Source organism: Psammomys obesus, unplaced genomic scaffold (genome assembly GCF_907164565.1).
Source record: "Psammomys obesus unplaced genomic scaffold, mPsaObe1.curated_primary_1811, whole genome shotgun sequence".
In the NCBI taxonomy this organism is placed as follows: Eukaryota; Metazoa; Chordata; class Mammalia; order Rodentia; family Muridae; genus Psammomys; species Psammomys obesus.
In genome coordinates this window covers 17,424,282-17,451,844 of record NW_026585580.1, presented here as the reverse complement: position 1 = coordinate 17,451,844, position 27,563 = coordinate 17,424,282, and the positions used below count along the sequence as shown (strand labels likewise).

At 47.8% G+C, this 27,563-nt stretch overlaps 1 protein-coding gene across 1 annotated transcript in view; it reads right to left on the bottom strand.

Moving 5' to 3' along the window:
- Positions 1 to 3,289: 3,289 nt before the first annotated feature.
- The window catches only part of Il18rap (interleukin 18 receptor accessory protein), a 36,642-nt gene continuing 12,368 nt past the window's right edge, over positions 3,290 to 27,563 (bottom strand). Inside the window, exons 5-12 of the mRNA XM_055608050.1 lie at positions 26,943 to 27,008; positions 22,380 to 22,503; positions 21,231 to 21,382; positions 20,164 to 20,301; positions 17,011 to 17,184; positions 15,856 to 16,329; positions 6,780 to 6,879; positions 3,290 to 3,404 (exon numbers count right to left, since the gene is read on the bottom strand). Coding sequence (XP_055464025.1) covers positions 3,290 to 3,404; positions 6,780 to 6,879; positions 15,856 to 16,329; positions 17,011 to 17,184; positions 20,164 to 20,301; positions 21,231 to 21,382; positions 22,380 to 22,503; positions 26,943 to 27,008 — 1,343 coding nt within the window. The remainder of the gene's footprint in view (positions 3,405 to 6,779; positions 6,880 to 15,855; positions 16,330 to 17,010; positions 17,185 to 20,163; positions 20,302 to 21,230; positions 21,383 to 22,379; positions 22,504 to 26,942; positions 27,009 to 27,563) is intronic.

Below are 27,563 nucleotides of genomic sequence, written 5' to 3'. Positions count from 1 at the left end.
CTGCAGGTGCATCCTTTCAGGCCCTCTGAGAGCCAGCCATGTCCAGCCAGCTCAGCTTCTGGCTAGAGTGTGGGCTCTAAACTGAGGACCTTCATCCGCCTGTGACTCGAGGAGAAACCTATGAAGGGAAATCACTCTTCCTTCAACGCTCTTTCCCTGAAGCACTGAAGTCCTTTAATTAGGAAGGGAATCCTCTCTGCCCTCTTAGATCCCAGGAAGGAGCCACCTGTCCTGTCCCGGCTCCTCCTCACCTCCCGCTCTATCCTCACCTGTTTGGAACCAGGCAAAGCTGCAGGTAGCTCTTGACCCACACTTAATTATTTGCTTTGATCTGACTTTGGGAATGAAAAGCTCGCTCAGAAGGTTCCTGCCAGGCTACACACTGCCACCTAATGGGAGGCTGCAGGATAGCACCCTCTGGAGTTGGCGACAAGCTGTTGACCATGAGGTTAACATTCAAACCAAGGCAATTCTGGGGATGAAGAGCTGTTAATAACTGCCTTGGGCCGTGAGGATAAAACAGGACAGTCCTGGTGACCTTTCAGATGGTTTTCACAGACGGAGGAGGAGGAGGCAGAGGCAAGGACCAGGAAGATAGTGAACACTGGAGTTTCTGGCCAGTAGTACATGGAAGAAACAAGGATATCTGTAAACTTAACCAACAGTCTCCACAAAGGGGGAAAAATAAACAAGAAGTTGCATGAGTGTATCTGAAAACCCAGCTGTGAAAATGTTCCCAGGATCCTCAAACTCCATAGGCACCCATTTTATTATTGTGGTCTGTCTGTACCAAAAAGAAAGAAAAGAAAAAGTATCTGCATGGACTGTGAGATCCAGAATGGATTTTGTCAAAGATTCTTTATCTGGAAGTGGGTAATTGTATTCATTCCATGGAGGAGCAGATATGACAGTTGAATAAATAAATAAATAAATAAATAAATAAATAAATAAATAAATAAATAGAAAGAGGAGGAGAAGGAGGGTGTAGAGGGAAAGGAGAAGCAGCTTCAGAAATCCAGATTTTCCTACAGCTTTAATACGTATTCTCCTAAAGACAGCTGAAGCAAGGACGTCACAAACAGCAAGCAAGCTGTGGACAAGGCCACGGTGCACCTCTCTTGAGTCTTCCCTGCTGGCGCTCCTCTCCTGACAAGAGCACCTTGCAAAACCACTTCCTAACTTCATTTACAAATGGAAATTCTTTAAGGCAGAAGAAAGAAAGGAACCGAATGGAGGAAGACATAACACAGCCACAATGTGGACAGAAGGGTGGATTAGTTTTACAAACAGACCCTACATAGGCTCTGAGGTAACAAAGACTGATGGGAGGAGGGAGGGATGTCTTAGAGAAATGAAAGGGTCAGTCATCCAAGAAGATGCCCAACAGGGTGGAGCACACCTTGACATAGAATCCAACATCAGTGAGGATGACAGGGTGAGGGCCAAAGTCATACAGATCATTTAGGTGGACTGAGAGAGAGAATCGGCCCTTGATATGATAACCCCCACAGGCAGCAAGTTACTGCCCAGTCAGTCTTGGTCTGACTGTTTGCTGCTTCTGTTGGACGCCTCCACGTAGGCTCTACGCAGCACATTTAGGCAATGCAGAAAAGGGTACCCGGGTTGGTTTGAGAAAGTAAAATTCTTTCCATGTGCATACGATATAATCTTTTTTATGGAGAATCATTAATAATTGACTAAAAATCTGTTAGATCTACTTGAGGAGATTTGTTGCCAGGGCTGTGAGAACCAGATCCTGGGCCCTGGCAGCCCTGAGGAGCTCAGCTCAGACGCCTGTCCACTATTTCAATTAGACAAGCAATCATGAAGAGAGGGGAGAGGAGATTTGTTCCAGGCTGGGGAAAAGAACAGAGAGGTCCAGAGACCCCGCCCACCCACTACATCGTCTCCCCAGGTCCTGATATGATGTTTGATTTTAACAAAGGGCAAGAGGGCACATTACTGCCCAGTCTTATCAAGGTATTCTTTGCCCATAATTCAGCTGTCAGTTGTCGGGTCCCTCAGCACTCCAGGAAGGAGGCCTGACATATGAAATCTCTTTCCTGGAAATAAGCAATTCCTCTTCCTGGAAGCAGGCTTTAGCCTTTCTGGGGAAATTCCAATTACTGACATCCGAGGAAGCAGGAACCATTTTCTCTTAAGAACACCTTCACAGCTGTTCACAGTCATACTTTTTAGATGGCTTTAATTCTTTTAGTTATTTATTTTAGGGCACAGTTTAGAGTTCACGGCGTTGGCACATGCCTGACTCTAAGTGCTTCGTGTGAATAATCGTTAGAGACACGTGAACACAAGCCTGGACAAGCGTCACACTCAAAGGGACAGAAGAGCAGTGTGCACTGCCTGCTCCGCCTACCACCTTCACACACGTTTCAATTCAGGCATGTTGAGAAGGGTGATTTTTATTACACAACAGGTTCAAAACAGAAACGTAAACGTGACCTGGCCAGACGCTTGCTGCTGAGATGGTTTTCAGGGCCCAGGGGAGCAGAGTAGGTTTCCCCTCATGCTGTTTTAGAAAGCGTGAATTAAGAAGCAGCTGGTTAGACAGATTCTCCCTAGCGGGCAGCAAGATGAAGAGGTACTGTGTTCCTTGGTTAGCAAAATGACAGTAAAGTTTTCCTTAACCCCCTCGTCTCTCTATCTCCAATGGCTCAACAGCCACAGAAGGGCAGACATTTCTGGCTTTCCTGTTACGGTAGCCACCCGAACAGCGCAGCACAACACTGTCTAAACTGATAACATGACTGCTCCGTGGTTAAGGGGAAGGTTCTCACTGTAGACATGAAAGAGAGAAAGCAGAAAAAGACGTAGACTGAAGCTGGCCAGCAGACTGGATCTGGCCAGGAGAGAAGCAGGAGTGGAGCTGAGAAAGGGAGGGGATGGAGAGGGCTTAAAGAAAGGGAGATCAGGAGAGGGTGAGCACCCTGAGAAGCAGCGAAATTATAAGGAGAATGAATAGGTAGGGGAGAGAAGCCAGTGGGCTGCAGGGAGCACGGGGGAGGGGAAGAGGTGAGAAGAGCCAGGATGCCAGCCTGTGGAACAGGTGCTTGAGAGACTGAGGGAGCCGGAGGCTGGCCTGTGCTTTGATATGCCAAGAGGCACCACCGGTAGCCATTTGTCCAATCTGCCCTTTGGAATTTGGGGAACTGGAGCTGCCTTTGGACCTGATAAATAGCAAATGTGCTGAAAAGAGCCATAGCTGACCTGGGCCTGTCACACAGATGGCACAGTGTTAAGGATGATGGACACTCACTGGTGAGACAGCTTACGGCTGGAAGCCAGAAGGAACAGCTTCCAGGGCATCCTTGCCTGAGGCTGGGGATCCCGGAAGGGAAAACAGACTTCTGAGCTCCTCCGACTTGAGTGTCCCCACCTGGAGGCTAGGGGTGCAGGTGGAAGTAGCTAATCCCTTACGGACACAAATCCGTCCTGCTGCGAAGCTTTAGAGTTCGACCTTTACACTCCCGAGGTGGAAACAGCTTATATCCATTCCACAGTCAGCCAGTTTTGTCAATGATTTTACCGTTACCTCCTCCTAAAGGGCAAGGTTACAGCAGCCTTGATAGGGCTCTGTTGAGGCCCATTAAGGCAAAGCTATTTCCTCCTGATTAAAAGAATGGACTCTATCTCCAGTCTTGGTGAAAACCTAATACTTCAAACTCCTAGCCAAGGGACCACCCCTCATGTGAAGAAAGTGGGAATAATTACTTCCTAGTAAGATGAAGTACCTTTCCTTCCCAGAATCCCCACCCTGGGTGCACCCATTACAGACCTGCCTTGAAACTCTGTCTGCCTTCCAAAGTCTTGTTGGGTTTTCTGTTTTGTTTTATTTTGCTTTGCTTTTAACTTAGTTTTGAAGGTTTTGTTTTTGTTTCGTTGTTTCGTTTTGAGACAGGGTTTCTCTGTGTAACCCTGGCTGCCCTGGAACTCGCTCTGGCCTCAGCCTCCCCAGTGCTGGAATTAAAGGCTGCACCACCAGCACCTGCTGTGCCTCCCCAAGTCGCAACTCAGAAAGACCAAACTTTCTCTTTTTCTTCTTTTCTTTCTATTTCTTTGGATTTTAGTCAGAACCTACATCTACTTTCTCTGTATTTGAGACTTGCTTACTCTTTCTCTGAAGCTGCCTCCCTTCTTCCACGTGGCTGCTTGCTGAACTCTCATGTCTGACTCTAGAAACATGGTTGTCCTCCTTCCTCTTCCACCTCTCCTTCCCCTAGTAGAAGCTGAGACTGCCCGCCCTTTGGATATCAGAGTATTGAAACAATACTCCCCAAGAAATTAGAATTTCTTATAATAAGAGTAATCCAGGTGGCTCCGAATTCTGAAAGACAAAGCCAGTTCATCAAATGACAGTTGCCCAAATGCTTCACAATGAAACCAGGTGGGGCTCCAGACTAAAAGCAACGCAAAGCCTGAGGTGCACTCTCTCAAGAGTCACAAACTAAGTCCATATATTCTCAAGTCCATATATTCTCAAGTCCATATATTCTTCACTTCATCAAAGAAAGACATCAGTTGGTTGATGTCAGCTAAAGAGGGAGTATAAAGATTCCAGAATGAAGCGATTATGGAAGGTGCATGGAACCATTTGATTTTTTCCTCTTTGTTGTCAGACAGCTTCTGAGTGTCTGAAAAAAAAAATGTGTCTTTTATCTTAGCAATAGAAAGGGTAAATTTCCCCCTTTCTGCTTTTCTGTCTCTTTCTTTTGGATGTTGTGTCCCATAACAGGAAGGGAGTGTGGTGCGCTCATGAGAGCTCCTCACCGTGCTGTGGCTGGAGATGAGAGGTGTAAGCACTGTGCACAGCCCTTTCTTTCTTCCCTGTTCAGCCAGTCTGGAACCGTGGGATAAATCCATTCGCATTCAGGATGGGTCTTTTCTTCACTCCTCCTGTGAACCTCTCTGGAAACATCTTCACAGACGGAAGTGTGTCTGCCAGGTGGTTCTAAATCCACTTAAACTGACAGTGAGGCTTGACTGTTGCCTGAAGGAGATTTTAAAAGAAGCGTGCACAGAGCAGGTAAATAAAGTGTATTTGAGCCTCATGTCTGACAAAGCTTTGCAGCCGCCTGGTGCTCATGATCCAACAGTCGAGATGACTTTGTTGGTAGAAAAGGCTGCCCTGTTCTGACCCCGCTCAGAGCCAGTTGTAATCACTGTGGTCCTAGCCATAGGCTCGTGGAAACTGGTCCACACAAAGGGTCCGGTGGTGAAGAAGGAATGATCAGACTTCCCTGTCTGCTAGATACCTTATAATTTAGGTTACCATGTCCTGTCTGCCCTCCTGGGACTAATTGAAGGTGGTACACCCTGCGGGGAAATCTCAACCCTCCAGGGCTTCAGCTACACAGCGACAAGCAGTGATTTCGGTGGGGAGGAGTCTTCCTTTTTTATTTTCTTAACCTGTAGCCCCAGTGCTGACTTCTATTTCAGAGATACTCCTGAAGAAGAATGATTAGACCTCACATAATTGTCTTCACGATCATGTGAGGCATTAGAAAGGTGCAACCCTCCTAAAATAGCTTTCAGCACCATCAACACCACTTTCTGCCACAGTGTTTAGCTCTGTCAGAAAATATTTGTGTAGTGTGTCTGTCCCTAAAGCATCCTTTGTTTGAGCTCTTGTTTCCTCATCAAAGCTGAAATTTCTGTTCTTTTTTAGGAAGAAGGGAGACGGGGAAGGTCCACGATAGAGAACTAGCTGGCAATATCCTGAGAATGATTCTCTTTCCAAGTCCTCAGCTAGCAATTACACTGTGTGGTCTTGGATCAGCTTCTGCTATATTATCTCCCTAAATTGAAAGCCTGTACCCCAAGCTGGAGAGGAGTCAATAGCTTTGACCTTGCCTTCAGGACAAGAGAGTTGAACTCTGTCCTTTCAAAGTCGTGCCTCTACAGCTCAGAGAGACACAGCTCTGGTGAGGGATAGAGCCAACTCCAGAAACACCCCAACCTGAACAGAAGAGGATGTATCAAGGTGGGTGGAATGTACATGAATGTGAGCCTGCAAAGGAGGCTCCACCCATCACCAGACTAACACCATTTTCTTATAAGTCTAGTGTGACAATTCCCTATGGGAACTGGCTTTTATCTGTCTATCTATCTATCTATCTATCTATCTATCTATCTATCTATCTATCTATCTATCGTTTAATGAGACAGGGCTTCTCTGTGTAGTCCTGGCACTATCCTGGAACTAAATCAGTAGACCCAGCTGGCCTCGAACTTAGAGATCTGCCTGCCTCTCTTGTGTAGGGATTAAAGAGGTGCACCACCATGCCCAGCCTGGGACTTGGTATTTTTCGAGAAGGAGACACTTGAAGCTGTGTGACCTTAGACATGTCTTAAACCTCTCTCTAGTCTTGGTTGTATTTTTGATGGTGGTGGTGATGATAAAGTTGATGTCTTTGGTCTTAAAGATAGGCTTTAAAAAAGTAAGTAAAGTAAGTGGCAACAGAATATAGGAAGTCCATCATCCACAGTACAGCAAGGATATCATCATATTGATGGTCAAAATCTCCCATGTATGTAGAGGCTTTACTTCTCTTAGTATGTTGTTTGTCCTCAATGCAACTGACATTTATTGAAGTTAAAAAAGCTTTAACACGCAGCCTATCCCTTTACTCTGCCCGAGCACACTGCTACCGGTTACCCTCAGGCAGAGAACATGTCACAAGGACAGCAGAGCCCAGAGCAACAGGCGAGTTCACAAGTACTCTCGCCCCTCTTCCCAGGGTGGAGTCCTCCCTTCCCACCTCAGCCCCCCCTTCACCACACCCTCTGTGCGGGGGAAGGTCAAATAGTTCTCCTGCTGCTTCTGGGACGATTCGCGCTTTTCTTTCTTGCTCCCGTTCCCTGAGAGTGATGACAACATTAAAGTTCATGGAACACGGAGTTTCACTGAGGCGGTAGACAACAAACGCTAGCCTGTGGAAGAGGCTTTTCTTTGCCCAGAAGAACTGTTGTTTGGATAAATGCATTGATGGGCTAGTGGGATGCAGGGAAATGCTGTGGTCGTCATAGCCCACCTTCTGTAGATACATCAGAAGATCACTGCGTAATTCATAATGATTCATAATTCAAAGATTCGTTGGCTCCCAGGTCTGTGCACTGCAAATCCAGCATCAAGGGGCTGTCTTCTGGCGAGGACCTTCTTGTGGCATTACACCGCACATGTGGAAGACAGTTTATGGTGAGCCCGAGGGGCCAAGAAAAAGAAAGAGCAGGAGGAGATCAAATCCAGGTGAGTCTGTTTACTCCAGTGAGTCTGCTTTACGTCGCCTGTTTCCGTGCGGCATGCTGAAGTATCAGCTCCAGCTGTCATAATTTATATCTTATGTCTTAGTTTAGTTTATGTGGCTTAAACGCCAGAAATTTATTTTCTCCAGAAATCTCTTTTCTGCATATTTCTCACTCTCTTTTTCTGTGTGTCTCTGTCTCTCTTTCTCTCACACCCACAAACACACACACCAACTCTCATTTAACTAAGAAAGATGCTAAGTTATCAATACCATTTAGTGTGTTCTATTCCTTCAAGAAATGCCTATGCTCCTATTCACAAAAGGGAACACTACATTGATTCTAGCTCTAAAAGGAGGAGGAATAAAAGCTCCGGAGAGATGTTGGAAAGCTCGCCACCTGGAGTAAGAAGTCAATGTCCCGTGTGCAATGGTGGATTCTTCTCAAAGATCTTTAGTCATGCGGCACTCACTGCACAGCCCAGAGCTGCCCTGACACAGACCGAGGTCCAGAGCAAGAAAGACAGGGCAGGGATGCGGGAGAAAGAAGTCAGAAAAACATGGAGGGAGCTGGTCACCCTCTCCGCACAGCCTGAACTGCCTCAGCTTCCCTAGTCAAAGCTCTTGAGAGCGCCCGGTGGCAGTCTCCGAGGAGAGCATGCAGCATGTAAGGGACGGGAAGAGAGGTCTCTCTTTTGAGGGTCTGGACAGCTGCAGCAAGCCTGTGGCACACGGAGTTTGCTTCTCTTTCATTACAGTCCAGTGTGGGTGGGGACGCCCTTCTTCTCCGTGTGGCCCCCAAGTTCACAGTGTCAGAAGAGAAGTGTGTAAAGATTTGACTGCCCCATGTTGTCCTGGTCTAGAAATCGCATGCCACCTCTACCTACCTCCTAGGAAAAACAAAAAGAGTCATGTGGTTTGCTGAGGTTTTCATCCCGGAGACCCACGAGTGAAGGGTCTAACCTAGCACCAGGCCTCGTCACAAGGTGAGTCATGTTCATATTGGTCCCTTGAATTGAGGAGGGGAACCCTACCGCTGCTCATTCTTCCTACTTCCCAACCATGAAACAAGCAGCTTTTCTTCTCTTACGAAGTGACGCTTCACCACAGGGCCAATTTAAGGACTAAGCGTGGAAAGAGTCCTCTATGTCATCACAGAGCTGTCATCATAGAGTCCTCCATGTCCTCACAGAGCTGAAGTCAACAGATCCACGCGGCCCTCTGCAAGGGCACCTCCTGAGGGCATGCCAACTGGTCCTCAGTGGTCTAATGGCAGTCTACAAACTTCCTGGAAGGCCACTCAAAGAGAAAAGGCTTATTGCCTGGGAAGACTGACCTTTCACCCTCTAGCTTGAGTTCAAAGACCAGTCCACTGTGTGACCTTCAGGTTGACACCACTGACAAGCAGAGGTCAGTCAGGAGATCAGGAGCAACAGCTGGAAGGGCAGAATTCCAGTCCTTAGCTGGGCTGCACAGTTCCTGGCAGTCTTGGGGAGAGGGCCCCTTCCAAGTTGGCCTTCCTGTTTTCCCTCTGCCCTGAGGGGCTCCTTGGAGTTCTGCTGTTCATAATCAGTCTCTTGTAATGGGGAAGTGGCTATTTGTTTAGATTAAAACTTACTATTTTTAAGTTGCTGGGAGCCTTAGTTTGCCTTTTGTTGCCGCGATAAAACACCTTGAGCAAAAGCAGCTTGACAAGGAAAGGGTTTATTTCCAGAGTTCCACATCACAGTCCTTCGCTCAATGAGGACAGGATTGAAACTCAGAGGAACCTGGAATCAGGAGCTGACGTAGAGGCTGTGGAGAGGTGCTGCTTACTGGCTTGCTCCTCTTGGCTTGCTCTTCCTGCTTTCTTATAGCAGATGAGACCATCTGGCCAGAGGTGACAGCAGTGAGTAGATACCTCAGCCATCAGTGAAGGAACAGCCTCCCAGACCTGCCTACAGACCATTCAGATGGGGACACGTCCCAGCTGGAGCTCCCTCTTCCCAGTGGACTCCAGCCGTGTCAAGTTGTCAAAGAACTAAAACCAGGGCGCTGGGTGATGTCCGTCTCCTGGTTGGACAGAAGCTGTGACACCCTGGATGACAGGCAAGCAGGTGATTTCAGGTACTGGTGACTGTTAAAGCAGCTGCCACAAATATCTGTGTGTTGGGTTTTGGTGTGAACATAGTTTTTATTTCTCATGGAGTGGGACTTGGGGATGTGATCTAAGTAGATGTGCATGCATGTTTAGGATTGTTAGGCTTTGTAGAGAATTATCTTGTTCTCAGGATGTGACATCTGTTGGTATCTTGGTAACTTTTTCTCATGTGGGCATTTCAACTACGTGTTAATTAGAGTTCATGTATTTAATGTAGCCTCTTGCATTTCATCTATGTTTTTTTTTACCAATTTATTATAAAGGAAAGCCTGCATCAAAATCAAATTGTTTCATTAAAAATGATATTAATAAAATGCCTTTAAGTTATTGTTTAGACATTGAATATTTAATATCAGCGTTAATCTGTGTGGGTCTTCCTATCATTTCACGGCCATGCTTCTTCTTGTTTCCTCGTTTTTTTCTTCATCTTATTTTCTTTTTCCTACAGTAGTATTCTTTTATTTTGGTTTTGGAGGAAATTTTATTATTTAATCTTGTACAGTTTTGTTGCAGTGTGAACAGTCCACACTAGCTGCACCTAGACGGCCCATCTAGGGTGTGTGAGCAGTTTCTCCCTCTACACGCAGCGTGACGAAACCGATGTCCCGATGGGAGTGACACTGCATTCCCGCCTAGAAACGACTCCTCCTCCACCCTGGCCCCGGACCCGGCAACCACCACTCTAGCCTCTGCCCCTCGGAATCTGACCCTTTCAGAGTCTTCATGGAATTCAGTGTTTGTCTTCTCATAACTGGGTTTCCGTTTGTTTGGTTTACCTACTATGTCCTCCACATCCATCCACGTTGTGGCATAGTGCAGAAATTCCTTCTTCTGGGTTGAGTAGGATGGCGCCATCTGTCACGGCTTGGCCAGGTTTGTGTTTTTGCTGTTTTCTTTCAGGGGCAGCCCAACGGATGGAAGCACAGTACTGCGTTGCTTTCTCATTCTCCTTAGGGTGGGCGTTTCGCCTCCTCAAGTCAGACGTGCATGCCTCGCCGCTGGATACGGCCTGGCCGAGCTCCTGTGTGGCAGTGGAGTCTCTGTGCCCACACTGAAGACATTTTCAGAGCTATCATAATTGGTTTTTGCATGTACCTTTACATGTTCACATCTGTGTAGCACACACACGTGTCCAGGCATATGTGTATGTGTGTTCCGGTGTGTGTATGCTTGTGTATGTATGCACACGGGTATGAAGGTCCTGAGTTCTTGTTGGGAGTCTTCTGTGATGATCTCTGATTTGTATTTACTGAGGCAGGCTCTCTTTCGCTCTCTCTTTCTCTCTCTCTCTCTCTCTCTCTCTCTCTCTCTCTCTCTCTCTCTGAGTCTTCCTGGAGCCTGCTGATCCCAGCTAGGAGGACTACCGGCTCGTTTGGGGATCCTGTGTCTCCAGAGCGCTAGGCTTAGAGATGGCTGCCATATGTGCCCCAGCCTTTATATGGTCGCTGGGCATTCAAAGTCTGGTCACTTGGGGTCCCTGTTGCTGTGACAAAAACATCATGACCAAAAAGCAAGTTGTGAAGGAAAGGAATTATTGACTTACACTTCACATTCCATCTCTGAAGGAAGTCAGGACAGGAACTCACACAGGACAGGGACCTGGAGGCAGGAGCTGATGCAGAGGCCATGGAGGCTGGAGGCAGGAGCTGATGCAGAGGCCATGGAGGGTACTGCCTACTGGCTTACTCCCCATGCCTTGCTCAGCCTGCTTTCTTATAGAAGCCAGGACCACCAGCCCAGGGACGGCCCCACCTACAATGGGCTGGACCCTTCCCCATCAATCACTAATCAAGAAAATGCCCTACAGCCGGATGCTACCAAAGCATTTTCTCAGCTGAGGTTTCCTCCCTTTAGATAACTCTAGCTTGTATCAATTTGGCATGAAGCCATCCAGCACACCGGTCTTCTCCCATGTGTAACACACTTCCTGCTGGGATAGCTCTCTGCCCTCATGACTGTGAACTTTCTGAGCACTGGCCTTACTATGCTGTGCTGTGCAGCTTCACATCTTGTGCTGCTGTTTTGGCAGGAAGGTGGGAGGAAGGCCACAAACTTCAGCCAATCTGTGGCTGTGGTGTCACTGAGTTTGGGCACCCCTTCCAAACTCACCTTCCAACGGCCCTTCCATTGTTTATTTTCTGTTGTGGTTGTTTGTTTTTGAGACAGAGTCTCACTTTGTGGTCCTGGCTCTTCAAGAGCACACTATGTGGACCAAACTAGTCTTAAACTCTCAGAGATCCACCTGTCTCTACGTCTCCAGTGCTAGGATCAAAGGTGTGCACCATGGGCATTCCCGGCGACCTGCCTGGAAGTGCAGCTGTTTTATGACCAAATGCATCAGATTCAGCTTGCTGACAAGTCCAAGAGTTGTGAACAGCCTTGCAGCTTTGCTTTCTAATGCTTCTGTCTGCAGTATCTATAGTATTTTGTGGCTTCATGGGTCCCCTCTCCTTTTCTCGGTAGTTTTCTAGCCAGGATTGGGGTTTATTAACCTCACTCTCCAATGGACATTGCACACTGTAAAAGGACATAGAGAAAAAATATCGATAGGAGCTCACTATACTCTGTAGGAACCCAGCTCCTTAGACCTAAGGGCACAGTTCTCAGTCCTTGGAGAATAGGTTGCTGAGTATCTCTAGTGGCACGCTTTTCTTGAGGCTGCTGCTTCAAACCCTGCATTGTCTAAGGTCTGGGCAGTGACTCACGGAAGGGATAAGAAAACGAAGAGAAAGGACATGGAGGAAATTCTTCAAGCTTTAGCTGAAGCCTTTTGGTAAGCCCTCTCGCTGTCATGAACTGGGTTGCCTGTTCTTGATCACTTCCCCCTGGCTGAGTGCCCTTGCACTCAGAACAGGGAGTGCAACAGGGAGAACTCCCCCTTTCAGTGAACTAGGGGAATGGGATGGGGGAAGAGTGAGGGAGGGTGGGACCGGGAGGAGATGAGGGAGGGGACTATAATTGGGATATAAAATGTAATAAATTGTAAAAAATAAAAAATAAGAATAAATAAATAAATATAAATAAAATAAAAAGAGATAGGTTGACTCAGTCTAGATCAGTAGACAAAAAAAAAAAAAAATGGAGAGAGATTTTGATAAGCTCTGGATTCTTGTTTTCTTTAACCCGCTTGTTATTGTTTACTTTTCAAGGTCCTCAAGTGAATTTTTTTACCTTCTCAAAGCTTAGTGTTATTTATCATTGTTTATGAATGTACAGGAGAAGGAGAGTGCTCACAGATGCACATGAAATGGCAGGCAGGGTCGGAGGACAGCTTTGAGAACTTGCTGTCTTTCGCCTGTATGTGGGCTCAGGGGACTGACATTAAGTCACCAGGATGCCCTGAAAGTACTTTGCCTTCTGGATCAGCTCGCCGACCCTCAGTGACTGTTCTCTGCATGGCCCCAGGCTTTATGGCTGTGATGAGAAGGGTACTGTCTCGGCTAGGGTTTCAACTTCTGTGACAAAACACCAGGAATGGCTTTGAGTCTGTAGTCCAGCTTTAGGACCCTGACACCCAGGTTATCACCATATGAAAATAAGACATTCCAGGCTGGGGATTTGTCCCAAACAGTGGGAAGTTGCACAAAATACAAGTCCCGTTATGACTGATGAAGCTTCTCATTTATCTGTAAGACATGACTGTAACACCATCAGTGCTGGGTGGGGCTAGAACACAGCTGTAACCTTCGCTGGCCCTGGCAAACCTCGGGTTGACATATTCGCAGTTTCAGTGAATTGGGGAGGGAAGGGTTTATTGCAGCTTAAAATTCTCAGGTCCATTGTCCAGGCGAGAAGAGAGCTGGGAGAACAGAGGCAGGAAAGAGATCGGGGAACAGTATGGAAAGAATGAATCAGACCTAAGATTTCACAAAAAGCAAGTATAATGGGTAAAAATCTAAATATTAGGAAACTATGAGGGCTTGGAGGTTTAAGAGAGAGTAACTATTGCCCAGCATTGTGTTCTAGGTTAATTAAATAAACCCAGTCTCTGGGTGCTGATTTGGTTGCACAGCTGTTTAGGACTAACAGCATCGTAGTTACCAGAAGATACATCAATCGTAAATATTAATAGTCGCTTACAACAGAGTACCAGCCCGGAACCTGAAAGGCAGGCACTGAAGCAGAGCCATGAGGGTACTGTTTATTGGTGACCTACCCATGGCTTCTTCCGCCTGCCTCCTCATTGATGACTCCCACATTGGTCACCAGTCAAGAAAATGTACCACAGGCTTGCCCACAGGCCAATCTGGTGGGGGCATTCTCAGTCAAGTTTCCCTCTTCCAAAATGATGTAACGTTTATCAAGCCGGTAGCCGGGACTGTATGCATGTATTTCATCTTACTTGACACGTCAACCTGGGAGCAACATAAATGTCACGGAGAACCGTCTGGTGGACCACACTAGGTGCAAAAGGGTGTGTCCTGGAAGGGCAGCATCCAGACTCACATGGGGATGCTTTTCATGGGGAGATGAAGCGCAGTGACCATCCTATCTGTGCAACAAGCATAAAACAAGAGGCCAGAAACATGGCGCTTTTCTAGAAGGTGCAATCAGAAAACAGTGCTTTGCTCTCACTCTGCTGAGTCCAGCGGCTCAGCCACAGCCTCTCCTACATAGGAAATCTGTTTTGGCTAATATGCATGGGATGAATATTACTCATGTTTCATCCTAAATGAAAGTCTGCCGTCTTCACTAGACCTGGCTATGGGAAAGAGGACACTTTGTAAACACGCACTGGGTATTTCTGCTTTCATGTATGTACAAGTCTGAGACACTGTAAGGCCAAAGGCAGGACTCTGGAATCCTTGGAAGCTCAGACATCTTGGAACAAGATAAACCTGGCTGCACTGGCCAGAAGAGGTTTCTAAATCTGCCATCTCAGAGAGGCTAGCAGGAGACCCAGGAAACCTGGGCACAGCCAGGGCATAGCAGTTCCACAAGTGTGGTTCCTGGCCACTGCAGGACGCTTCCTCCAGGCCCAATTTATACCCTTCGGCTCCTCCTTACTTCTGAGCTTTCCAGCCAGGATGCTACTCAATGCCAAAACCATGGTCGTTCTTCTGATGTGGTTCTTCTGCAAGGAAGGTCAGAGGCGCTTTCACACAGGCAGCAAGTCGCCGGATGACTACGGCCGACCTGCTCCGCATGTGGGTCTCATTCGGTCCGTGGGTGTGACTCCTGACATGTGAATCGGTTCATAAGGGGGCTGTCCACCAGGAAAGGGGGCGCCCGAGGGTCATAAACATCCACACCAAATTAGAACCCTGTTTTAGCTGCAGACCAACTTATGAGAATCAAATCCAGCTAATCAAAACAATGGGCTGGCCCTTAAACCCGTCATGTTGTTATCAAGGAAGACTTCCACTAAGACCACTCAGTCAGGTGGCGCGCGCACAGGGCGCCACCCTCAGCAGGTAAGTGGGTCACACAGGTGAGGTATCCGCTCTATTCTTGCCGCCTATAAACTGAGGAGTTATAACTGATGCCCTGGACTCAGATGGACTGTCTCGGTCTCTCCACCTCGTATGTAACTGCTAATCCCTTCCTTGTCTCTCAGGTGGACTAATGATCTGGGCCTCATTAATCTCACCTTCCAGAGACATGTGGTGAGACTTTGAAAGGTCTCTGGTCGAGGAAGCAAGGAGAAGTTGCAATCGGCTCTATCCTGTTCCTAAATCCAAATCCTCTACAGACTCTATCAGCCAGCGGGAGGGCAGTGTCCTGCTACCCACACGGCAGAACTCGACTCAAATGTTTGGCCCTCCTAATGTGGAGCTTGCGTCTTTAGTCCAGAGCTAGGGGCTTGTGGTGTGACCTTCCCTCACTGTACTGAGCAGGGCAGAAAGCACAGCTCTCACGCAGCCCCTCAGTCAAATGGACTGTGGCCACAATTCTGCAGCGTGCTGCCAGGCTAAGACACAAGCCCACTAAGTGCATTTCTGAGTGTGGATATTTTCTGCCAACAACGGATTCCACTCACATTGTCCAACTGCAGGTCTAGAAACGCGCCCCTAGCTCATGCCTCCAGAGGGGTCATTTCCCACAAGGACCCAGGAGGCCCTGTCTGTTCTGCGCTGTTTGTCTCACCTTCCCTGTTTCCTCTCTGTAGAGCTGATGAATAAACATGCAGCAAAATTTCTTTACAGAAAAACATTACACAGAGTTTCAATCACTCATACCTAATAAAACAGAATCACATTTATCTGATTGCACACACACATACATTCTCACATATATCTGATAAATTCATACACACAGTACAAAGCAGGCACTCGGGCATGCTCGACAACGCATGGAGCTGATACTCTCTGGCAATGTGAGCTGAGTGCCTGCAGAGGTCTGGATACCCTCCCTCTGGTTCCAGGAACTCCGACCCCAAACCTCAGCTGCTGCTTCATCCAGCTGCCTGCCAAGCTGGCTGGGCACTGAGCAAAGGAGGAGCCAGCTTCCTACCAGCCGGGTCCAGGCAGCAGGCCCCACCCATCAGCACTTCTTCTGGTGGCTGGAGAGGAGGGGTTCCTGCGCTGGGCACTCCTCCCACTGGCTTCTGTCCTACCAGGTCCTTTCCGGGGGAGAACCCCCTCAGGATAGCTCTGAGCCTATTGAACACAAACCCACTGGAGTTCTTCACAGGCATATGGTAACACACTTGCATCCAGAACCTGGAACTAGCGTGGGCTGACTTCACGCCTTTCCATGTGACTGTGGGGAGAACCCGCAGGGCCTTCTTGACAAGCTCGGGTAGAGAGTCTGGCTCTTGGAAGGAAGAGAATTTAATTAAAATCAATTTCAGCGTCTGATCAACCAAGGCAAGGCTCACTGCTGCTTGTAGCTCAAAGATGCAGGGTCCGTTGACATAGCTGGGACTCAGGATGAATATTCCTCTTCGGCTTTTCTTGATGACACTCACAATGTCGTCTGCGTACACTAGAGGCAAATCGATCGACGACTTTCAACTGATATTATTAAAGCAACGTCCAGCCTCCCACACACGCCTGGCTCCTCCTGATCTAGAAGCTCTTGGGTGGGAAAAGAGATAAGGAGAAAGGTTCCTCCGCCCCTCTTACTGTCACCGCTCCAACACCCAGTGACCGTCCCTGGACTCTGCCTTAATAATCCACTGTCTAAACCACATAAGTCACATTGGAACATGACTGAGGGATATGGTATATCGACACACACGGAAGGTCACTAGGCCGTCTGAATCCTGGGTGCTTCCGTGGGTGACATCCAGCTGAGATGGCTGCTACACCCCATGCTGAGAATCTGAAGAGCAATGTTCTAGAAGCCAGCAAGGCCATCTGTTCCAGGTGAGAGTGATTATTTCCCAAGAAGCATCCGGGAAAGAGCCCCTTCTCCTGGATGGCTTTCCCAGCACCCTCTATTATTCATTATTCTCCTGAAAATGGATTTTTTTTTTTTTTGGAAGACAGAGCGTGTCTCTGGAACATGCTTTTCTGTGTTCTTGCCAAAGAGGATCTAAGCTCATAAAAAGCTAACATGCAGAAGCTGCATATGTCCGCCTATGCAGAAGCTGCAGAAGGGGCAACAGAAAAGCTCTGGCTTGCTCTCCGGGTTCTAGCGGGCTTCCGGGCAGGCCAGACCTACCTCCTCCAGGAGTCACATCTCTTTCAAGCAAACATAAGCTGTATCCATATCTGTTTTCCAGCACTTCTGGGAACAGGTTCAGGGCCAAGTGTTCCTCACTCACAGATCCGGTGCCCTCCCTCTCCGGAGAACTCCAGTGTGCATAGGATACAAAAGCATCAAATTCCTTCGTATCTGAGAAAAGGGAACAGGAAGCGTAACCAATGCTCTCTCTCTCTCTCTCTTTAACTATCATGGTATCTAGAGATGCTTGGAGCAAATGCTAAATGGGTATGAAATAAGATTTGGGACCATTACAAAGAAGAGTTAAAAACAAAACCAGCAGATGTGCCCATTTTAGAATCATACCACTACGTGGCGTGGCTTTGATTGTCCATATAAAACTGAATGGTTAATTTATGAAGCTTCCTGTGTCCTCTCTGGGGCTAGATCAAACAGCTGGGCCCATGACTAAATCCGTGGGCTCCGGAGGGCGTCTTTCTTTGCATCCGCCGTGTTTCTGGCTCATTACTTACACATCAAAGGGGAGCCTGCTCCATTAAAGTGTGATGATAACCAGAAAGCAAGTTCTGCTAAGGCCCGCACCCCATATCTGTCGGGGAGAGCTCGGTGTCCTTACAGCCCCACCCCACCAAGTGGCAGCTCAGTCAGAAGCGGGCACAGGTGCAGGGAGGTCCCATAAGACAACCCCAGAAGCCCGTCACCCAGCGCTGCCGTGGCCATTACAACCCTCCCATGTGTGGGGCTGCCGGCGAGGCCTGCTCGTGCTCACCATGCACGTCCGGTACACAGCACCGAACAGCACGCAACTGTGGGACTGGCCTGCGGTTGTCATTCCTGTAGAACATACGCCCACTCCTAAACACTGTTTGCCATCTGCGACACCATCAGCCGCCACACAGACCTGGCATCTAACAGGTCTCTTGGCTGGACTCGTGTTCTCTTCCACTTAAATTGAATGTTGGTTGTTTGACCTATCTAAACCTGGGAACATTGGGAGAACAGCTACAGGTACATACAGTCCACCTGTGTGTAGTGACAGAATTATATACACGCCCGTAAAGCTCACAGCCTAGTGTGTAGTACGCGACACCTTCTAGGCTTACACAAGCATGCTGTATTTTGTTTCTGCAAAGAAGAGCAGCCTCAGGTGCGTGCACCATAACACACGCTTGTCACGAGGTGGCTCGAGACAGAAGCTCTATCTGAATCTCTTGAGTGTAAGGTGAGGCCCCTGGAAGGCTGCCAAGCACACGTGTGGCCTGAGGCAACACAGAGCCGGGCTAGATCCCCCCCCCCCCCCCCAGCTCTCCCCTTGTGTTGAGAAGCTGCATTTACAGAAGCGCCTTAGGACGCCATGAGGGCATCGGGTGCAGCGGGTGGTGATGTCATCAGGCAGATCTGCGCATCCCACAGCCTCTGCCCACAGTGTGGCTACAGGTGGCCACAGTGTGGGCAGCACTCGTGCCCAGTGGGGCCCGAGGAGAGGCCCTTGGGATTGAGTTCCAACCACAAACAAGACGGGGTGCAGAGCCCCAGTGTCCTAGAGGCTGGTCTGGGAGGTGCTCAGTCGCCCAGATGGGAAAACGTGGGGCGGGGTCTGCAGGTAAGAGCTGCCGTGGTGAGATGACACACCACGGCTGCCTGGCTGCCTGGCTGCCTCTAGTCCTTTCGTAGTCTTGTAAAATCCCACGGCTCTCTATTACTTAGGACTGCACTTATAGACTGTGCTGACAGATGGCCTGCTTACGTCCTCCTGATACCATTTCTTCCTAAATTAACTTTAAATATTCACAATAAACTCGTTGGCTTTCATTTTGCAGAAAAATATCAGTTTGACCAGCAGAGGGCGCGAAGTCACTGTGCTTGGAAACTGCTGCAAGCAAACCACATGAAGAGAGGCCAGAGGACAAACTTGTCTGTTTCCCTGTCAACTGGCTCCTCTCCATAAGCTCTAGAATCTCAAGGTAAAAGCCGTATTAGTGAAAGAAACGGTGTCACCTTCAGCAGATTGCGTAGACATAAAATAAAAAGACTAATGAAGCAAGCCAAGAGTCTGAAAAACCATTGTCTTAAGGATTTCAAAGGGCGTTACCAATACTCTACAGATGAAGTGTGTGTGTGTTTCCTTCTGCTTTCTTAGCTTGGTTCTGGGTGATTCTTACTGTTTTCTGGTGTTGGGAATTGAATTCTTTCTCCCCTTTCTGGATGATGCCTGTGAAAGCCACTGGCCTCAGGAGCCTCCCAGTGAGCGTGTTTATCTGGCAGGAAGGGCTTCTGCCCCAAGCAGCAGTCATTCACCGAAACTGCGAATATGCTAACCTGAGGTTTGCTGGGGCCAGCAAAGGTTACAACCGTGTTCTAGCCCCACCCAGCCCTGATAGGGGTTATAATCATGACTTATGGATAAATTGGCAGAAGCTTCATCAGTTACAGAGGGACTTACTTGTATTTTGTACAATTTCCCACTTGTTTGGGACAAATTCCCTGCCTAGAATGTCTTATTTTCATGTGGCGATAACCCAGGTGATGGGTTTCCCAAAGCCAGTCTAGAGAGTCAAAGCCAAGGTACAGCCGCTCCTACCGGACTAATCTGAAGACTGTGGCTTCATCTCTCTTTGTCTAAGGAGCTGTGTCTAACAGGCAAGATACGTGCTCCAGTCCTCAAGGGACGACCTTCACACTGAATTCTATGCACTAAGTTACCAGTCTAAACACACTCCGGGTCTAACCTCAGTGAGCTCCCACGTCATCCTCTCTGCCGTCACAGCCCTGTTTTATGGCTGAGGAGACCAGGACATGAAGCCATCACTTGCTGCATTTTCTCAGGCTGATTAGCCGAGAGAAAAGTCCTACAAATCCCACAAAGGTGTCCTCTACAAGGTTCCTGTAAGTAGAATGAACCAGAGCTTTTCCTCCAGTCTTTCCTCCATGTAGAGCCAGAGCTGGGAGAAGTGAAACTGCAGGGATAAGCCGCCTGCCGGGCACTAGCTGCCTCTGACTTCCTCCCTCTGATGGAGCTCTCTGGCCCATGTGAGATCACACCGAACGATGTGAGGAAAGAAAGCCGGGAGGGAGGGAGAGGGAGAGGGAGGAGTGTGGGTCTTGTCTTGTGCAAAGTCAGAGAACAGCATGCTGGGTGATCGATCTTACCCCTCGGAGTGCCATCCTTGCTCCTGCAGATTCGACACAGCAGGACAATTTCAATCCAGTACCAGTAGAGCAAGGCAGCTGCCACCAGAACGCCAACCAGCACCACAGCCGTGCCGAGGAGGAGGGGCACGAACACGGCTGAAGGAAACAAGGACTGTGAGCGAGCACATCTGGGCCAGCACACCTGGGTCCGTAGCGAACGTCACTGCTGCCGCCTGCATCGGTCTCCAATCTGAGGACATCTTAGGAACTGTCTGTGATCGACGGTAGAAAGCCAGGCGGCATGGGAAGGCCCTGACGGGGCGGCCTGCAGCACTTAGCCCTTGTACTTATTTATACCCTGTGAATGTCTTCACAGCTCACCTGCACCTTTCCCATTGCCTGTTATCAACTAGCCCTGTGCGCTCTCATCCCTGCTGAACTCTAAGCGTCCCTGAGCCAGAAATCACTTGGCTCCATGGTCCATCTCATGAATAGCTACACTGAAAAGCCACCGTCATAGCACACTTGCATTGTCACCCTAAGTGACACTTAGGGTTGCTTGGTTGTGCTAGAGTCATCGTCTCACTGAGGAAGTGAGGACCGACCCCACAGTGGCTCCGGACACCGTACTAAGGATCAAACTGCTCCCGGTGGACAATTCTACTGGCTGTTTCCGTGTTTTCTGGAGGCCAGCTAGGGCAAACAGCAGAGCAGGTGAGGTCTGAACTCTGGGCCTGCCACAGTGCCTTGTGGGGCCGGAGGGTCCCGTGGGTGCCAGGCAGCGAGTGAGCTGATTCACTGCTGGGTGAGTGGATAAGTGAAAAGGGCAGATGAATGGGTGACGAGGTGAAGGCACCACATGAGTGGGCTGAGCAACCAGCTCTTTCATTACGAGTGGCCGGTTAAGAAGCCTAGGTCAAAGTCAGCTGTGTGACCACGGGCAAGGCTCTAAACCTAGCCCAGCCAACGCTTCAGCGTCTGGAGGGCATTCTCCACAAACCTCGATCGATGCTGTGCCCTGGGGAAATGCTCGCTCTCTGCCAGGAGAAGAGCGGTGGATCTGAAGAAGAGGGCTCTGGGCTCACCTCCGTCCTTCTTCCTCAGCTGCACACTCCGTGTTGTGTTCCCGATGGAGTTCTGGGCAAAGCAAACGAACTCTCTGCGGAGATCTCGCCATGTGACTTCTCTCAGGAAAGCGGTGGCTTCGATGACTTTGCTCTTGGCCGTGGAGTCGGTGCTGGAGAAGGAGGAAAACAGTCCACACCCATCAGTACCGTGACATTGGATGGCTTGGCTCGAAGCTCTACAAGCTTCCTTTCAACTGGTCAAGCTCTCTCCCATAAACTCTGGGTTTTATGAGCATCACAGGCAACGATAAATGAGCTCTAATTATCCTAAAATGTTGCCGCCTGCTCGTGTTCTTAGATGAGGCTCGACCCCAGTGGAAGCTGCTTCACCAATTCCCTTTTTGTCGGAATCTGTGTCATGGTGCCAAAGACTGGGTGTGGCAGGCACCACCCTCTCCCATTTGTTTTTTAACCCTTTCTGGTCTGAGGATTTGGCCTAGTAATAGAGTACATGCAAAGTACAGTGGAAATCCCTGGTGTCAAGACAGAAGAAGCGAGAGAGAGAGAGCACTTGGATGTGGCTCAGTGGGTAGGGTGACGGTCTAGTATGTGTGAGGTCAGGGTTAGAGCCACACGCAGAGGGCATGGTGACACAGGCCTGCAATTTCAGCCCTCAAGAACTTCATCCTCATCTACGGACAGTTTGAAGCCTGTCTGGAACACACGCGACCCTGTCCCCCAAAAAAGTTAATTTAATTTAAAATACTTTAACATGATCTAGGATGTCTTAAACCATTGAGCAAGCAGCACAGTAATAACACGGCAACATGGCCCAACATCACTAAGTGACACAGCCTCAGGGAAGCAGCGCTGTGTGTGTATGCCTCCAGCACTCACCACATGCTGAGTAGACCTAGTTCACGTTAGGGCCCATCAGACACGGTCTGCCTCCACGTCTTAAATTAATATGATAGATGAGAGATAGGAGATAAGAAACAGATAGATGATATATGGATGGATAGATAATGGATGGGTGGGTAGATAACGATAGATGATAGGTAGCTAGATAATAGATGGATAGATGGTAGATAGATGGTTGATAGATGATAGATAGATACCTAGTTTGAGTCTCCGTGACTAAAGTTCACGATCTTTTTCTTTCCTTACCTTTTGTTTTCAGATTCTAGGAGCTCCCACTCCCATGTAGACTCTTTGGCATACCACCTTATGACAGGCTTTAACTCTTTTTGGAAGCCAAACTGTACTTTGCAACGTAGAGTTAAAGACTTCCCTGAAAATGCAGAGGTCAAGAAAACAGGAAGAAGCATATCAGCACACTGATGTGACAGGGAAACGCCCAGAGGCTGCATCAGGATGCAGGCAGGTGTGAGTCGGGGTACCAGGATCAGCCAAGCATGTACACCCCACTAAGCTACCTACTTCCTGCTGTTTGTCCCGTGCAGCTAAGCTGTGCACCTCAAATGTGCAGCAATGTTCCTAACATGAGGAAATTCTCAGTCATGTCACTAGGGAACTCTGTGAGCAGCTTCACCTTCCACCAGTCTCTACATGAGGAGTGTGACACGGCCAGACCGTTTTACTAACTGAATGAATGTCGGAGGCTCCCAAGAATGGAAGTTCATGGTGGGAAAGAAGCCCACACACCTCACACTGAGCCTTCCGTGAGGCGGATTAACGGTCAGAGCCTCAATGAGGGTGGAAGGGTTGGAGTGCTCAGGTCCACAGTCTTGCTGCAATGCATCCTGGGCCTTCTTACCCTCCTGAGCCATCATTCCTTGCCTGCCCCCATGGCTGACTTAACGTCTTTACGATAGTTAGGATGTATTCGAGTTCTGAGAATGTATTCGTAGTTGAACAGACCACTGGCTTCTGCCAAAGCGCTGAAACTGTGGCTAACAGCTGAGCTGTCCCCTGAGGCTGCACACATGTATCTGATCTCTCCCCCAGTGCTTTCCAAACACGCGCTGAGGTACTAGTTTCTTTTTTCCATCACCACAAACTTTGTGAAACTGTTATCACATTGGAACATGAATTTTGCATAACCGAAATCTGTTCCCGGATCACAGTCACTCATTTCTGGCTCCAGGATAGACGGCCTGTTGCCACCTTTAGGATGAGCATGGCTCTTTCCCGTCAGCATTACCGCAGCCAGTACTTGAGGCACAGCAGATGGGCCTCGGGTGCTCTGGGACCACCCTCCCCCTCCTCCGCCCACTCCACGTAGACTGGCTTCGGGATGGATGGGTAGAAAATCTATGTGAAAGCTCATCCTCAGATCTTGATCCTTTCCCATTGGCAATGCTTTAAAATTCACTGGTTGTCCACAACTTGTATGTGTCTGTATGTTTTTCTTTCTTTCCTTCTTTTTTTTTGTTGTTTTGTCTTTTTTTTACTTTCTAATCTTTTATTTTTTATTATTAATTACACTTTATTCACTTTGTATCCCCCCATAAACCCTCCTCCCCTCCTAATCCCACCTTTCCTCCCCCTTCTTCATGCATGCCCCTCCCCAAGTCCACTGATAGGGGAGGTCCCCCTCTCCTTCCTTCTGATCTTAGTCTATCAGATCTCATCAGGAGTGGCTGCATTGTCATCTTCTGTGGCCTGGTAAGGCTGCTCCCCCCTCAGGGGGAGGTGATCAAAGAGCAGGCCAATCAGATTATGTCAGAGGCAGTCCCTCTTCCCATTACTATGGAACCCACTTGGACACTGAACTGCCATGGGCTACATCTGTGCAGGGGTTCAAGGTTATCTCCATGCATGGTACTTGGTTGGAGTATGAGTCTCTGGGAAGACCCCTGTGTTCAAATTTTCTGGTTCAGTTCAGTTGCTCTCCTAGTGGAGTTCCTGTCCTCTCCAGATGTTGCTATTTCCCACTTCTTACATAAGATTCCATGCACTCTGCCCAACAGTTGGCCCTAAGTCTCAGCATCTGCTTTGATAGTCTGCAGGGCAGAGCCTTTCAGAGGCCCTCTGTGGCAGGTTCCTAGGTTGTTTCCTGTTTTCTTCCTCTTCTGATGTCCATCCTCTTTGCCTTTCGGGATGGGCATTGAGCATTTTAGTCAGAGTCCTCCCTCTTGATTAGTTTCTTTAGATGTACAGATTTTAGTAGGTTTACCCTATATTATATGTATATATGAGTGAGTATACACCATGTGTGTCTTTCTGCTTCTGGGACAGCTCACTCAGGATGATCCTTTCCCGGTCCCACCATTTACCTGCAAATTTCATGATTTCCCTGTTTTTCATTGTTGAGTGATATTCCATTGTGTAGATGTACCACAATTTCTGTATCCATTTTTCAGTTGAGGGACATCTGGGCTGTTTCCAGCTTCTGGCTATTACAAATAAAGCTGCTACAAACATGGTTGAGCAAATGTCCTTATTGTGTACTTGAGCCTCTTTTGGATATATGTCTAGGAGTGGTATGGCTGGATCTTGAGGAAGCACTATTCCTATTTGTCTGAGGAAGCGCCAGATTGATTTCCAGAGTGGTTGTACAAGTTTACATTCCCACCCGCAGTGGAGAAGGGTTCCCCCTTCTCCACAACCTCTCTAGCATGTGTTGTCACTTGAGTTTTTTATCTTGGCCACTCTGATGGGTGTAAGGTGAAATCTCAGGGTTGTTTTGATTTGCATTTCCCTAATGGCTAATGACATTGAGCATTTCTTTAAGTGCTTCTCTGCCATTTGATATTCCTCTACAGAGAATTCTCTCTTTAGCTCTGTTCCCCATTTTTTAAGTGGATTACTTGGTTTGCTGCTTTTCAGCTTCTTTAGTTCTTTGTATATACTGGATATTAGTCCTCTGTCAGATAAAGGATTAGTGAAGATTCTTTCCCAATCTGTAGGCAGGCGTTTTGTTTTGATGACGGTGTCCTTTGCTTTACAGAAGCTTTTCAGTTTCATGAGGTCCCATTTATTGGTTGTTGATCATAGAGCCTGTGCTGTCGGTGTTCTGTTCAGGAAGTTGTCTCCTGTACCAATGAGTTCTAGGGTATTCCCCACTTTTTCTTCTAACCGATTTAATGTGTCTGGTTTTATGTTGAGGTCTTTGATCCCCTTGGACTTTAGTTTTGTGCAGGGTGATAAGTATGGATCTATTTGCATTTTTCTACATGTAGACATCCAGTTAGACCAGCACCATTTGTTGAAGATGCTATCTTTTTTCCATTGTATGGTTTTGGCTTCTAACACTAACCAAGCAAGTCAAAGACTTGTATGAAAAAAAATTTCAAGTCTCTGAAGAAAAAATTAGTAGAAGATATTAAAAGATGGAAAGATCTCCCATGCTCATGGCTTGGCAGGATTAACATAGTAAAAATGGCCATCTTACCAAAAGCAATCTACAGATTCAATGCAATTCCCATCAAATTACCAACACAATTCTTTACAGGCCTGGAAAGAAAAATTCTCAACTTCATATGGAATAACAAGAATCCCAGAACTGCTTAAACAATCCTCTACAATAAAACATCTTCTGGAGGTATCGCCATCCCTGATCTTAAGCTGTACTATAGAGCAACAGTTATAAAAACTGCATGGTACTGGCATAGAAACAGAATGGTGGAATGGTGGATCAATGGAACCGAACAGAGGACCCAGAAATAAACCCCACACACTTATGGACATCTGATTTTTTTTTTTTTTTTGAGGCAGGGTTTCTCTGTGTAGCCTGGGCTATCCTGGACTCGCTTAGTAGACCAGGTTTGCTCATGGAGATCCACCTGCCTCTTCCTCCCCTAGTGCTGGGATTACAGGCATATGCCACTATGCTCAATATGGCTGTATATTTTTTAAGGAATTGTTTTCGTCCCATCTCAAGTTTTTCCTCTTCACCACTATTTTTAGCCTCAGAATGTGCCACTACTGCCACCTACTGACCTTTTACTGTAAAGATAATTTGTTCAGATTTCTTTGTCTAAAAATTCATCATCATTTAAAATGGTAAATATTTTGACTAGGATCAGAAGGAAGGAGAAGAAGTCCTCCCCTATCAGTGGACTTGGGAAGGGGCATGCAGGCAGAGGGTGGAGGAAGAGAGGGATTGGGACAGGAGGAGGGAGGGAATCACGGGGAGGATACAAAGTGAGTAAAGTGTAATTAATAAAGAAAAATAAAATAAAATAAAATAAAAATATTGTGCTGAAACACCATCATTGGTTTTCAAATATAACAACTTCTGCTTGGCTGTGTGTAAAGTAATAAATGTCGTTGAACTTCACAAAATAAAAAGGAACCAGAAGAAAGTTAATTTCTCCTGTATCCAGAAGAAGGCACCATTTGGAATATGTTTGAGCAATAGTTGAAGTACTCTCCTGTAACTGTCTTTAAGGAGTAGTCCAAGGATTATATTCATAAGGGTTGATGCTAATTTGGTAAACTAAACACATAACCTGAATGGAAATGTATGCACATGTATCCAAGTATGTCTGCCCTTTCCTGAGAAGAACATAAAGCCAGTTCATCTTCTTTAATTAGCCAGGCTTAGAATATGTTTCCTCATGCTGTCTTAATGGAAGATCAGCATGTGACCCTGAGGGGAAAACCTAAGGACTGAGGCTTAGAAGGATCAAGAGGCCAAGAGAGGTGACAAAACTAGTCAGGGCCAAGTCAGTACTCTAACCTGAAAGTGTGACCACGGCTAATGTCCCGCTTGTTCCCTGAGGCACAGCGCCATCCATACACGCTGGTTACCCGGCGTCTTACCAAGCTCCACTTCCAGCGTGTCTGTGACGGGATCCAGGATGTCCGGCTTCAGGTTGATGTCCTTTTCTGAAAGATGGAAATGGAAGTCACTGCTGGTGCTGAGAAGTCGAGGGCCTGTGTGTGGAGGTTGGGACGTCACATCAGCACTGTTTAGGGCTGCGGTGCTTCCTCCTCTCTGTTTCCTTTCCCAGAACTCGTAAATCTGGGAGTTGGGATTTTGCACACAGAAAGCTGCTCCTTCAGGGCTCTGGTGATGGTTCAGTCAGAACGGTGTTGCTTGGAACACACGCACCTGAGTTTGGTCCGGGGAACCCACAAAATTAACCAGAAAAAGTGCATGTCGCACATGCTTGTGACTCTAGCATGGAAGTGCAGCCATGCAGAGACCAGCAGCTCAAGGGCAAGGCAGTGGGCAGTGGGCAGTGGGCAGTGGGCAGTGGGCAGTGGGCAGCGGGCAGCTCGTCTCAACCAATCTGATAGTGTACCTGAGACATAAAACCCAAGTTTGTATTCCAACCTACACACTCACACACACACACACACTCACACACACACACACACACACACTCACACACTCACACTCACACACACTCACACACACACACACACACACACACACAC